This window comes from Semicossyphus pulcher, unplaced genomic scaffold (assembly GCF_022749685.1).
Source record: "Semicossyphus pulcher isolate SPU_LCO1_2020_fin unplaced genomic scaffold, fSemPul1.0.p SCAF_3, whole genome shotgun sequence".
NCBI lineage: Eukaryota > Metazoa > Chordata > Actinopteri > Labriformes > Labridae > Semicossyphus > Semicossyphus pulcher.
The window spans coordinates 23,746,513-23,761,904 of NW_027211704.1; the positions used below are offsets into that span (position 1 = coordinate 23,746,513).

General features: G+C 39.9%; 1 protein-coding gene across 1 annotated transcript in view; it reads right to left on the bottom strand.

The window, feature by feature from the left end:
* Positions 1 to 10,997, bottom strand: part of suclg2 (succinate-CoA ligase GDP-forming subunit beta) — a 112,832-nt gene extending 101,835 nt beyond the window's left edge. The window contains exon 1 of the mRNA XM_069677795.1: positions 10,896 to 10,997. Coding sequence (XP_069533896.1) covers positions 10,896 to 10,979 — 84 coding nt within the window. The 5' untranslated portion in view covers positions 10,980 to 10,997. The remainder of the gene's footprint in view (positions 1 to 10,895) is intronic.
* Positions 10,998 to 15,392: the final 4,395 nt, after the last annotated feature.

Here is a 15,392-nt window from a genome sequence, read left to right on the forward strand (position 1 = left end):
CTTTTAGTAACACTGTAAAATACAAGCTGATGTGGGCCGAGTTAATTTTCAAAAGCATTAACTATGAATGCAGATCATCCTTACACAGAAGACAACAAGCTGGTAAGTGCAACATTTTTACTACTTTCTCAGGAAGGGATAGTGCGTATGTTTGTGATGTGGACTGATATTGAATTAAATGCTTAAAAGGATTGATTAGTTGAATTATCCATGAATCAGAAAATGTATGTTTTAATAGTGATCTGTTTGACTTAAAGCAAAATGGTATGGTACCGCAGTTTCACGATTATTATGCATTAATTAATTTCACATTACTCATGTATAGAATCACATAAATATTCTTTCCAAGTTTAATGTGTTATTTATTGCTGCCTTTTGCAACAAAAATAACACAGTAATCAAAAAACTACAGTCCAAAACAATAAATAAAGATAAAAAGTCAATCTTTCTACCTTTTGAATAGGACAGATGGATGAAAAAATATCTACTTGGACTTTTGATTGAAACTGTTGCTGCTCTTTGAAGCATAAATAATACTTTAACAGTGATAATAAAGACCTGAACTGAAGTGTTATTGTCACCAACTGTAGATGAAGCTGTGGCTGCTTCTTGACTGACGCCGTCTATGAAACTGGAACATAAATTAGAAGTGCTAACAACAGTGACAGGCGCATTTAAAAGAACCATGCATTTCTCCTGCATTTCAAGTTTGGCTAATCTCATGTGTAGCATTGCCATAGGAGCCACCGGGACTCAGAGGCTGCACTGTGGACGTACTAGCAGTAACGCTAGCAACACCGTTAGCATTAGCCGCTTTGCTAAAGCAGTCAAACACACTGCACTGCTTGAGATTTATAGAATGTTGAACTTCTATGTGTGTTTATGAGGTTGCTGGCATTACCCCTTTAAGACGCAACTACTTTTCTACATAAATTACATGAACATGCACCAGAGCTAAATTTGGTAAAGTGAGCCCAAACTTTCAAACGCTTTGTCCTCCACATAGACCTAGTCCTACTAAACTTTCTCCAGCAGGAGATCACAACAATGCAACGTCATTGTCTGACAATGGCGGCTTCGTGATCACTCGGGGACGGATGCCAGCTACAATAGAATGAAACAATTGAATGAAAACAACATTAAATAAGACAGAATGACCGATTGGAGCATCGTTTGTCCATGAGCTTATCGGTACTTTCGGTACCGACCAATCACTTACCAGTACCAAAAAATACTGGTTCTTGATAAAGAGTACAGTAGAGTACAGTACTGATTGTTATCACAAGCAACCATCAGCTGGTGCTTTTAAAATAAAAGTTAACAGTGATATAGAGCCTAAAGTGGAAGCCTTGTTTATAGAATTGTAATGTAGGTGTATCAAATATTGTGCATCTCCTAATGTCCTACTGTGCTGTTGCAGGCTGTGTTTTTCTCTAGCTGATGTGAACCTACTTCACTCAGAGCTCTCACAGATGAAGTTCAGCAGCAGACATCCTATAAAGGCTGCTCTGATTGATGATATGGAAGATACATGCAAAGTGGTTGCTGCTGCATGAACCAATCAATAGCTAATAGGACACCTGCACAAGAGCCTCCATCACTCACCAGCCTTCAGCAGTCAATGAAAAAGTAACAGATGACTCTGTGGAGTTTTTTTTTCAACAGTTGATAAATTATGAATACATTTAAAGCACTATAAAGAGCTGCATTAAGGCAGTAAAGAACAGCAGGGATTCTGAATATACTTTAAGCAGAAGAGACCGTCCTGCTCTCACAAAGGCTTCCATCATTAAGTCTCAAAGGCGGGACAAAGTGCAGCTCCATTAGGGGAGAATCTCAATATGTTAATCCAGGGTTGAATACAAAGAGACTGTGTGCAAGAAGAAAAAAGGCTGTTACTCAAGTAGCTACTGAAGCTAAGGCACAATTTTGAGCAGGCATATTCATGAGGAAATTACAAATCTTTATTGACCTGGCCCTGTGACACTTCCCAACGCGCAGGCAGAGAAGTTCACAGGGCTCATATCACAGGGGGTTCAAAGGGGCCTTTGGGACGATTGTAGGACTTTGTACGTCCTCTTAGTGACTGACCTTCTAATGACCACAGAATCAAAATGTGAAATGCCCAGCCTGGATGGATTTTTTCCCTCAATTGCCAAGAAAAGTAGATGCAGAGAAGAATGACCTTTTGGCCAAAAAAAAGGCAGAAATGATGTTAGTACTTTCCAAAAAAGCCTGTGAGTTACGACTTTAATCTATTTTTAGCCATGCTAGCAGCAAAAGTCTACATTGCCAAACTCGGTCAGCCAATAGGCTACATCTGTCAGCCCACTACTTTGTTACAAACTCAAAGTAAGTTACTTACAACAATTGAATGGATTAACATGACATTAAGGTTGTGCCTAAATCAGGATCTTGTCAGAAGTATCGGGTTTGGCTGTTCAATTCGAAGATTCAACTGGCCTATTTGTTCCTTGTTTTAGTGCTAAACCAAACTTCTATGTCAGCCAACATGAGTGTCATTTATCGCCAAGCATGTCAGCTGTCATTCATTAAAACATTTCCAGCCAACAACTTCCTTATTGTTGTCTGGGCAATATATTGTCGGAGTGACTCATGCAATACAATAATCTATAGGCTGGCGCCAAATATCCCTATTATATATATATATATATAATTGACAAATATATGGCACTCGATTTTGACTGACTGTGTCACTGCTTCATGACTCCTCGTGGTAGCACTTATGACATGAATGAGGTTAACACACGCTAACACCCAGCTTTTTTTAGTGGGGAAAGGTTAAAATCGCCATTCAGACCCGGGTCAAATGACTCTGCAGTAGACCCGGGTAATTGTCGTCTTGGCTCCGATCGGCATCGGGTCAACATGCTAATCTCCGATATCATCTCAGCTACAAATTCCGTCCGTCTTCGTCCGAACATCATTCCAAATTTGTTGGCGCCGACTCTGATAAATAGACTGAATGAGGAATACACAAAAAAAAAAGACCTAACCACCGTAACATCTTCACTGGCCTCCATGCCACTTACCAAAGAGTATAATGTGAGTTTTTTGTGCGTCCTATTGTTTACTAACCCTGCTTTTCAGCCCGTTTGTGACATCAGACGGTGACGCAGCATAAAGGGGCAGAAAGGCGTATACTCCACTGGCAAAGGGAAAAGAGACAATCAGCACTTATTTACGGGTCTTCCCGGGTCTGAAAAACCTACGTCAACATGCTAATGTTGGCGGGAAAGGCACTTGATGCACTTGTGTTGTGATTAATAGCAAATGTTAACATGCCTCAATACAGTCTTCAGACAGTGAACATCTTTACCAATATACTTGCCTAACACTGGCAGGTTAGCATCATCACTGGTTGCACTGATGTTAACATGGTGTGCCTTGGTACAGCCTCATAGAGCTGCTAACCATGTCGAGGACTCTCCGTCTTACTTTGAGTGCAGTGGGTCCCTGGAAAAAGCTTGGCAGCGTTGTTTTCTTCTTCCATTTTCATTTAACATTAAACCCTCAGAATTATACTGTTTTTGTTAGAAGGAGCGGTGTAATGGAAACACTAATCTGATTGTAGATCAGCCCTCTAGAATGAATTTAAATGTTTACATACTAGGCTATAAGCCAAATATTATATTACAGAGATCATTTTAAATAAATTACCACATGGCGGGGACTGAAAATGTGGTATATGATTTTTCAGCCCAAAGAAAATCACTAACTCTAGCTTGTACAAAAAGTGCTAACCACAGCAAGTGGACGACTGGGTCTCCAGAGGCACTTAACATTACATATTACACAGTGGTCTCCCAAGATGTCTGGTGAGGTTAAAATCCTCATTACTTGTAATGGCCGGACCCTCACCCCTTTGAAATGACACTGGCTTATTAGTGACGACAAACGACTGCAGAGTTAATTAAGCAGAATGCTCTTAAGGGGCATTATCAAATGTTTAAGAAATTAACAGATTGCCAGTTCAACAATTCGATGTAATTGATTTGTTCCCATCCAGGTTATGAACTCGTCTCCTATCGCCATCCATTTAGCTAACCATCCGGGAAGAATTTAAAGGGGGACTTTATAGTGTCCACTTGCATGAGCACAGGCTTAATCATAGTGAGAGCAGTACGCAGAGCGACTATCAAAATCATTGCCATACTGATTGCAGGAGAATGTTTTTCTGCTAATGAGGCAGCAGTTTGCTACTTAGCTGTAACTCATAAATACAGGCTGTGTTGCAATCAGACAAGCACTGTGTAGCAAGACATGAGAGAGGCGAGACACAGTAAAGGAAATAGAGGAGGTAAAGGAGCAGAGTTGATGTGGTTTTTCTGCATAAACAGGCCAGTGTGAATCACTTTAAGCCAGCCATGTAACAAGAGCATGCCTCATGAAGCATTAGCAGGCTAATTCAGAAAGCCTGGTCTCCTTTAATTAGTAAAGTATAAGAGAATCAATGGCAGAGGTTCCTTTTTTCTGTCCTTGGCTTTAGCAATACCTCAATGGATTTGGATGAAGAGTAATGGCAAAGATAGTGGGTATGTAATACAGGTCTAACCTAAGGCCACTGCCAGTCGGTTCAACGGAATCCTAATGCTTCATCCTCACAAATACAACACTGCAGGTTAATCGACTGCAATTACTTGTAAGTACATCCAGGCATTCACAATTATCCGCCTGTAGTTTCTCTTTAAGCTGCTGCAGAAAGGTGTTTTGACCTCTTGTACATCTCTTAGTAAAGCTCATAATGTCCAGACGATTTTCTGATTACATCAGTTATAATGTCAACTATTCAGCGATAAAGTGAACAAAGAGACAGATCATGTAAGATAGCGCGCATGGCACAAAAGATGTACTTTTACTCTTATTACTGCTACAACATATGCACTCATAGCTTTCTACGCCCTTGCCTCTAACAAGATATGGTCATGGCCAAAGCAATAGAGTACGGAAAGAGAAATGACATCTGTCTGTTAGAGAGCCGGGAACAGAGCATTAGAGCAGAGACAGAGGCGGGAGCAGTGGAGCATGGCTCCAGGATTTAGATCAGTGAGATTTGCATCATTGGCAGGTCTTTAGGCAGGGCAGCTCTAATCTCCGGCAGACAGGCTTAAGAAAGCAAAACCTGCCTGTTGTGTCTCTACAGATAGGGATTTCAGTAATTAGCATAGTTAATAAGAGAGGGTGTACAGAGTCATATTCAACGGTGTCAGGTCTAAGGGGATGATAACGGTAATGAGGATAAGGCAAGGCAAGGATGTGCAACTATGTCAAAGTTCAACATCCAGTTATATACATATATATACATACACATACATATATACAGTTATATACATCAGTTATACATCCAGCTCTATATGTATGAACTTGGCTAGAGGCATATATCCTCGAGTAGGGCAGGCAATAGGAACACATATCATCACAATTGGGCTTTTCTTATATAATCATATGACAAGTATGAGATAGTTGCTGCCTCTTTGAGAAAGCTGCTGATACTGCTGGAGGCATTCAGGAACTAGATGGTTCATGAAATTCATTTTAGTATATAGTTTATTATCAGACAGGCAATAAAGTGGCAGATTAAAGTAAAAAAAAAAAAAAAAGAAGATAATTCAAACTTGTGTTAAAAATCATTGTCTCTCCAATCCTGTTTGGCAGACACATGAAGAGGTGCTGTGATCCGCTCAGCCACAAAAGCCGCTTTCCCACTGGTCAAAAAACCCGCTAACACCCGCTTTTTTTGCTTAATGGGAAAGGCTACAATCGGCATTCAGACCTGGGTCAAATGACTCTGCAGTAGACCCGGGTAATTATCGCGTCGGCTATGATCGGCAATGATGGGAACACAAAACCCGGGTTCATGCACTAATCTCCTCTCTCCGATGCTATGACCCAACCTGGAGTTCCGGCCGCTGCAACATACAACGCTGAATTTGTTCTTTGTTTCGTGCAAGATGCGGCAACACTGGCATCGAGACAACTGACAACGAGACATAAGGCGACAGGTTTCTGGCACAGTTAGAGACACTGTGACCCTGTTTTTCAGCCCGTTTGTGACGTCAGACGATGACGCAGCAGAAAAGAGACCGAAAGGAGTATACTCCACTGGCAATGGGAAAGCTTGTTTCTAGGAGTTCAGCTTGTTTTATGGTTTGGATTCCTTTAGTGTTCATTTTTCACAAAGGTTTTTAGCCTGACTAGAGTTATCCACAGTGGAACCCTCCTTCCAAACTAACAGACCTGGTAATTAACACCAGTACAAACACTGAATAAATCAGTTTCAGGTTTAAATGTGTTTCTCTCTGAAGCTCTTCAGCAGGCACAGTTTGAGGTGGGGTCTGCTAGCAGAGATGCAACTGAGGCCATATAACTGAATGTTCATGTTATGTCTTTTTTTTGTCAACAATTTTCTCACAATATTAAGTGCTCACTTTTGCTTTCATGCCTCTTGGTTCGCTTCTTTTTTCTCTCTTTTACAAAGGAAAAGTACTTTTTTAACCAGCAGCTCAAACTGTAGTAAGTGGGCACAGACACTCCAGTGAGCACTTCACATGCCAACAAAAAAATGCAGGCAAACTGTTTGTTGTACATTTTTCTGCTGCGTGACAGTCTCCTAGCAAAATCATTGTATCGCCAAGCCCTGCTCTTGAGCGCCATCCATGAACCGCTAACACAACAACGGCTGTTCGTTGGCCCTACAAGAGTGAATAACTGCTGTTATCATGAGTCTTGACTTGGTCAGATCAGCAAACGTTTTTTGGGTTTTTTTTTTCAAAGTTTAATTAAAAAAAAGGTTTGCAACATAAGCCAGCTCTGTGTCTAGGTTGAACAAACCAGTCAAATTTTGGACTCCAGCCAAAGCGGGGCAGTGGCTGTATCAGTAAAACTGCAAGTTATGTGGAGACAATTTATTACTTTAAGTGTAGCTTCTTTATTGCCATCTTTATTGCCACTAGCAGCAGCCATGTTGCTCTGTAACACAGTGTGTTCACTCAAACTGTAACACTGCCATTACTGTTATTTTACGACACAAAAAATATACAATCAGGCCGCCAAGTTGTTCCTCTGATTCCTGATTTTCCTGATTGAAGGAAAGTCACACCTCCATATCATTAAAAGAATAATAGCATATATGGAGCGGCCAAAGGCAAACTCAATTATGGACTCCCAATCATACTTCCAATATGTTTGATGGTCTCATTTCAAAGATGATAGAGAAGCTCATATGACAGCTGAACTCAATCTTAAACATACTGCACTTGTAATGAATTGCAGCTGTCAGCATCACTGACATTGTTTTCCCAACTCGTTTTCAGCCTCTCTCCTACTTCTTCTTCATTATCTTCACTAGAACAACAGCAGGAATTAAGCTGATAGAAGTGCATTCACTCATTGCATTCCCCATTTCAGCGGCTGCCAACATTTCCTAATGACTGCAGCCCTTTTAAATTATTGAAAAAGCCTAAGCACCTCACCAGCTACAGAAATGGCTATTAACCTTGGTGAAGCGATATTCAAATCCAGTTAGCGCTAACTTCGTCCTCCAGTATCCCTCGCGGGGAGGAAATGTAAATGTGTTCTCGCTGAGACAGATGGGGAAGCCGCCCGCCGTTTGAAGTTCCAGCAAAGAAGTCGTTGCGAGCATCGCGCTCTCCTCCCCCCTCTGTAAAATATTCAGGACCGAGTCTCATTGAGCCACCTCTCCTCCCAGTGTTTCCCTTCAAACCATGCTGGGCTTCAACACCGCTGGGTTATTACTGAGCAAGAACACCTTACAAAAAATAAAAAGTTAGCAAACGTTTACAAATTCACCACTGTGCAGCGACAGTGAAAAACAGCCTCGGGATTATCTCGCTGTGCAGACAAGAATTCAGGAGATTTGATTTATGAGAGAAATGTGAGAGAGGGAGAGAGAGGGAGCGAGAGAGAGCAGGGGGGAAAATAAACAACATCCCACTCGCCCTGTAAGAGCATCCTGGAGCTTAACCATCTGAATATTGTGATGTCCTCTGCATTGTTGTTGACAAATCATCGTAAATTGAATTTCTCAGCTTAGCTGACATACTGTCAAAGCTGATTTGATTCTATTGTAGAGATACCAGGCTGTCAATCAGTTCAGGCTCTGATACTGTGCTACCGACCAGAGAGAATCCCCCATCATCGCTCTTATCACCTGGCCCGGGAGAGAGAGAGGAAGAAAGGGGAAAGGGGGAGAGACACATAAAGAAGCAGTGGAAGAGAAACAGGTAGCAGCCAGTACATCAGGATTGAAGTTGAGCAACAGTTCACTTAAAAGGTGATGTCAATGCATACGCAGCTGGGTAGAACAATATATTTTGGGAACACTGGTAGACTTTTACATTGTTTGATGCTATATAGCAACGTTTCAGGAGCAGGACCACCTCAACCGCATAAATTCGAACCTAACCCTCTCCTCCTCTTTCTCTCTCGTATCCTGCACCCCGCCCTCCCACCCCTTTTCTTTTTCTGTTTCTTTCTGTCCTCTTATCCGTAGGGCCCTGAAAGGTTTCGTCGTGCCCGGGTGCTACGGCGGATCCCCAGTAAAGCTTCCCCAAAACGCTAACCGCAAAACTTCGACCTCTCCATGTCCAAGCACCATCATCATCATCAATCTCCTTAATCAATAAATTGTTAAATCATATTCTGTTGATGGTGTGGTCCTTGCTAGTGAATATAGATTACATTAGATCTTGAAGATGATACAGGAACTCAGCACACACTGGGAAAGTAAATTTAAGACATCAAGATCTATCAATATCAATACCAAAGTTATCGCCCAGTATTTTTTTTTTTTGCTTAACTACTAACCTCTACATACTCTTTGTACTTTCTACTTAAAAATGTAAATATTCAGTCTTTTTATTGCCACATACACCGAATACATACAAATAAATACCTCTCAGCCCCAGAATGGCTCACACTTTGCTTTTAGAACCGCCTTTCCCATCATTTGTAGGACACAGTTTTGACCTATTGTAGAAGAAAATGTCTTCAGTTTGAAGGGTGACCTATAAGGAGATCTACATTCTGTAGGCGTTTTGAACTGAAATAATAGGTAAGAGAAAAAACCGGAGGAGATTTGTCTTCATTTACTTATTCAGTAAAAAAAAAGGTCACATTCAATACTGGGCAGTACCCTTTTCAGACAAGGACAATTTTTGAGAGCTTTCCTGTTCCAAAGATTTGAAACCATGAGGCAGATTCTTCATCTTGTTGGCCACTTCAACGTTAATATCTACTGTATATATCTCATGTTTAACATTGTGTATCTGCATCATATCTTTTGCTAATTAAAAAGCAGCAACATGTGCGATGTGTCCATCAACGTCAGAGAAAGCAGGGGTAATGTACCATTTGCTTGCAGGTTTGTTTCTATGTCTCACTTCTCTTTCAAAGAAATTCCTGCTGCCTGAGACTTTTCACGCTGTGGGCATTTTGGATGCTGATGCAAGAGGGGATAAACCTTAAATTGCCTAACAGTATCATTATGAGTATCTCACTTGTCATGTTCCTTTTTAAATGTCTTTGGGATTTTGTAACTGTTGTACAGTCAAAAAATAAGGAACTGGAAATCAACAATTTGGGTTATGGGAAGTTCCTATATGTACATGTGTTGTTATTTTCTATATTAAACATGTGTTTTTTAATGGTAAGAAATAGTTTATAAATACATTACATTAAAAACTAAAATAATAAGTAGCGTAGGACCTCTAGCCTGCACAAAATAATGCACAATACATTGTCAGTCCTGTGTTTAATGGGAACATTGTGCTCTGGGCGCACCAGATGTTATAATGATCCCGTTCCACCTGTTTTTTCTGTCAAGAGAAAACACTCCATACTTTAAAGTACACCACAGCAAAAGTAAATATGACATGATATTGCTTAAGTCTAACTGCACTGTTTACACAGCGCCAAATACTTTGTCTTTACTTTACAGGATCATAGTTTACAGTATCAACAGGTTTCTGCGCTGTTCTTTCAGTCAGGACATCTGTTGTATTGTTGGAAAATATTTATACAGAAACAGTTCCAATAAAAGACCAGATCTGTAACTGACTGAGAGGAAAAATGCAGCTCAATGCCACTGTGTACGTAGACAAACCTTATCAGATCAATCCTGTGAGCTTCTGTTCACAGTTCACAAACAGATAGAGGAGGATCAAAGTGCAAGAGTTAACCTTTTCACTTTGGTCCTATCTGACATGAAGCTGCAGTTTGAAACTTTGAGCTATGTGCTTGAGGCAATGCTCAGGTATATCTGCATACGTTGGCTTTATTGCTGTGAGCATGTATGTGCTGTTAATAATGTACCATATGCTTACACAGACGGATGTATTAAAACTAAACAAATGGAAAACATAAAGGCTACAAAACTATATATATATATATATATGTATTTATTTTTTCAATTATTATAATTAATTTTTAAATGGCCATTTTAAAATAGATATGCTCTTATAATTGCTAATTCCTACTGGAACACATAACGGAACGTCAGAATTGAGTGATAAACACTTTACCCAGCATTTTGTAACAGACTTTAGTAAATACTTCTGTTTTCCTCAGCGAAGCTATAACTCTGTTATTTATAAAACTGAAGTCATATCATGACCGGTATGCCTGTTAACACAGCACTAAATTTAACAATGAAGAGAGTGGCGTTGCATCATCAGCGGGCAGACACACTGTTCAACTTTGATCTGTCAAACCTCTCTCTGCTCAGACATGCTAACATGTTAGCCACGTAGCTTAGCAAACTCATCCCTGAGACGATGACAGCGGACGCACGACAACAGAAACCACCCGTGAGAGGTGGAACACTGCTTTCTAAGTAATGTCGGCTGTAACAGTACCTTGATTTTGTCCAGAAGTATGTTCTTAGAGGTTGCTGTCCTCAGTCCTCTTGCTGCAGCCTGGGATGCCATGGATGCCGCCATGTTGACACGGAAGACCTACGAGTGATGACGTCGGAGCACGTGCGCGTTACCACAGAACCGTTCATAGGTCAATTGGCAGACGAGGGCGGAACTTGAGAAAAGAGACACGCACAAGCTGTAAGTTCCAAGTTCAGTGCACGTTCAACGTGCATGCAATGTATATTGGTATTTAGGACCTTTACTATACAGACTAAAAAGAAGCAGGTGGTTGAAACTCAGACAGCAATGCAAAGACGACTAAAACCCTGAAAAACTCAATAAGAATACAATACAAAAAGAAAATATTAATTCAAAACATCAAACAATTATGCATTTTTTTCTCAAAAAGAAAATTTGTTTAATGAATATTCAAGGCTATTATTTTTTGAATATTTAATCATCTCTTTGTTTTATATTTAATGACACAAAAACTTTGATTTCTGTACTTTGTTACTCTGGTAATATGACTGATTGGAATACAATAAATCTTTCTTATTTTTAACCAAAGTCGAACACAACTGTTAACTAAATAACTGTAAATTAGAGATTTTAAAAGTTCATTATTTTATTTTCTATTTTCTCCATAAAGCCTAATTTTCTGATATTACTGTGTTTAACACGAATACTTTTCTCATATAACTTTGTTGTTTAATTAATAATGTTCTTATATGTTCTAGACAGAGAGATAGAGAGATAGACACTTAAATCTCGGACCAAGTCTGACATGTTTCTTGCATCACAGCAGCTCTATTTGCAACACAAAAGTTAAGGACAGGATGCAAAAAACATACATTTGACAAAACAATTCATAATACAGAAGACAGTGTTCAGGGCCCTTTAACGTACTTATAATCTGGGATTAAGTTTGATGTTTAATTTCAGGATAGACTGACCTTATTGAAACCTGTGACCCTGTATCTCCGGTTTGATGGTAATAGTTTATACTGACTATGTAGAGAGTGGTTTGGGTCAGACACAATGTTATTTGCCTCAACATGTTTTGTTATAGCAGTTATAGCAGTGCAGTGACACCCAGACAGCTGTAGGTGCTGCTGAGGAGAGGTGTGCATGTTAAAAGCCAGTCAAGTTGCTGAACAGATTTTGTTGTTTTTTTTACACAGAGCCTGTGGGAAAATAAATTCCTAACAATTGGCATGGCAGCAGTTGTCCTTGTCTCCTTGCTCATTCATAAACACAAAGCAGAGGTAAGATGAAGAGTCAGACCAGACTGGCCTCATTAATGAATCTAAGTAGCTGCATGTGGGATGAATAAAAACATTTATTATTCATTCATCATGAAAATAATCCAGTCTTTTGACAGTTAAAACAGTTAATTTTTTTAAGTGGAAAAGTGTTTCTTACTGGACTTCTTTTTCATGAGGTAAAGCAACTGTTGAGGTCTTTGTAGCTATTTATCTCTGTACAACAGTCAAAACAAACCTCCGTGGGTTAAGGTCAGACAATCAATTTGCGCATTTTAAACACTTGGTTGACTTAAACTGAGAAGTCACTAGCCTGACACGGATTCTGAATGGCTCCAGCTGCACCCAGTGTGTGACCTTGCGAGCGGGACAAACAATCACGGCGCTCAGCTCGAGGTATTGGTAGGGAGTCGAGTTAAAGAGCGTGGGATGTGTGAGCCGATCTTGTCTGAATAGCTAAATAGCCCACTCACACAGTCCTCCAGAGCCCTCATTACACGGCGCATCTTGAAAGGGCAGAGAGGGCAAACCGATCATAAAGAGCAGTGATTATGACAGAGGGAGAGAGCGGGAGAGAGAGAGGGATGAGATACTCACCTCGAAACCGTCAGTGTCAGCAGGCTAGGGAGGACGAGACAGAGGGGAGGAGATGATGAACAGCTGCAGCCAGCAGACTTTTTTTTTAAGCCTGGTTTTGGTGAAGTGAATTTACACTGTAAAACTTTGAAAACTATTGAGGTGCAAATTTAAACCAACAGGGAGGGAATTTATCTCATGTTTATTTGATACTTTGCTCTTAACCCCGTTCTTTATGGGTGAGGGCTTTTGATATTCACTGATCCATATTTTACACATGCAGTGAAACATTCTGACAGTTGCTGGTCTTTTTAAAGTAACCAGTGAGGTCATGAATTAAGTGGAAAAAGTGCTGCACAGGCGTGTTATTTCAGTGTGTCAACAAATCCAACCGAACGCATTGAAACGCCTGCCTTGTTTCTATGTGTCAGTGAAGAGTGGCACGCTTAACTTAAGACTGAATATTCACCACCAGCCAAAGCCAAGCATGACTAAAAGATGATGCACTTGAACATTTTCAGGCTCTTTTTGTTTCTCTCACCAGGGACATTTTCCCCTCTCAAGAGAATTGATATTCAGACAGGGCTGTCAGAATATCAATGACCCTTACTAATGCAATTCAACTTTTCTCATTTGGGATGTTGTCCTGTCTCGCTGAATAAAAGCTGTGTTTTTTTACCGCAGTGATAGCAATCATGTCATTGTTCTTGTGGAATACAAAACGACCCCGCTGCCTCATCTTTTAACAAACTATTTCTAATTTGAGACAAATGTTGGGTTTGTCACTTAAACAAGCTGCAAAGAAGCTTCACGTTAATCTTTTAACATCTCATTCAAAACTTCATAATTTCTTCCACAGCTGTATCATGCTCATTTAAAGAATGAATGACGTAAAACAAATCTTAATAATGACCCTAATACTTAAGAAAACTCACTGGAAAAAGACGGCTATTTACTTGCTTTAAGGGTTTCATTAAAACAGAAATCAATTCGAAGAATAAAAGCCAGCACTCTAAACATCAGACTTTAATCTTGTTTGGCCAAGTGGCTATCAAACCACTGCCATCAGTCAGCTGTGATACTGTTTTTTTTTTTAACACCCTTTAAAAATTTATATCAGACTGATTTTATTAAGTATTTATAGAATGTGGCTGACATTTTTATGACACTGAATAAGACTTAATTCATAAATTACTGATAATGTTTTGCTAACGTGCAGCTCCCCGAACTTGGTTACAAGTACATCCATAATAAAAATAATAATAATAAAACTTTATACAGTTCAAAAAATTTATACAGCACCTTTAAAAACAGGAGTTTACAAAGTGCTTTGAAAAACAAGAAATTATAAACACAGTACCAAAGTGAACCCAAACAACTTGGCCGACACAGCAAGACAACATAAAGTTACAGTCAATATGAAGTTAAAGCTGTAGGACAAAAGATGTAAACATCTAAAAACATGCCAGAGGGGAAACAGAGGTTAGGGGGTAAAAGGAATTAAAATCAATAAAAGAAAATAAATGAATTAGGAAGAAATAAAACATAAACATCACATCACACACAGCATCACATAAAAGCAAGTCTTTACAGTGAGTTTCAGGAAGTGATTTTAAAGATGTCACTGATACTGTGAGCCTTATCTCTTCAGGCCGGTTGCTACAAAGCTGAGGGGCCCTGATGGAAAAGTCTCCTTTAGATTTAAGCCTCGACTTTAGAACGACCAGAAGGGCCCAACAAGTTAGAGGCGAGAGAGTGCTTTTTGGTCGATTCCAGAAAGAAGGGAGTTACAGTAGTCGCATCTGGAGAAGATTAGTGGATAAATGACCTTTTTCAAGGTCCGATTAAGAGAGTATTGGTTTTATTTTGGAGATAATGCTTAAATGGAGGAAGCATGACTGTATGGTGTATTTGGGATGTGTCTCAAAGGTGAGAAGAGCATTTAAACATAACAAAATTTCAGGCAGCTGGCTTCATATTGGAAGATAGGGCACCAAGGCCGCTCTCGGTGAGATTAGTATGTGGATTGAACAGCATGACATCAGATTTTGAATTGTTGAGTTCTAGATTGTGTAAGTTGTAAGTTGTAGATTACACTATTTTTCTCAGGTAGTTAAGATCATTTGCACAATTTGAATTAATGGTAAAAAAAATGTATGTTCCTTGGTGTTCTGTTCCGGTATCCTGAAAGGAAACTATTTAACAACCTCTAAGGTTACCGTTCATTGAAGGGCCAGTTTGATTTTCAACCTCAGTCCTATCATGCTATTATGGGGAGCTAATGCCATTATGGTAGGATAAAAAAAATGCATTTTCGCTCTGTGCCTGGAGGATGCTTTCTGCTTCTCCAATGGGCCCTGGAAAACCTCCGCCAGACTACATAAAACGCGTCATCTGGCGGAGGCCAGGGAGTTTGCTAAACTACACTTCCTCAATTTAGGACGCCCGCCTCCAATGTCATGTCTTGTTCAAAATCGTCAGGTTTGAAATGTAGACTGCAGACCTGAAGATTTTTGAGACGATCCACCGGTATATTCTCGTCATATTTCAGATTCTGTACTGCTCTGAGCCATTGCCTGCAGCGAAAACGGTAGTATTTCACTCCAGCATCTCTCGCTGGGCCGTTCCTTTCAGAGAGAAGGCCGCAATGTATGCT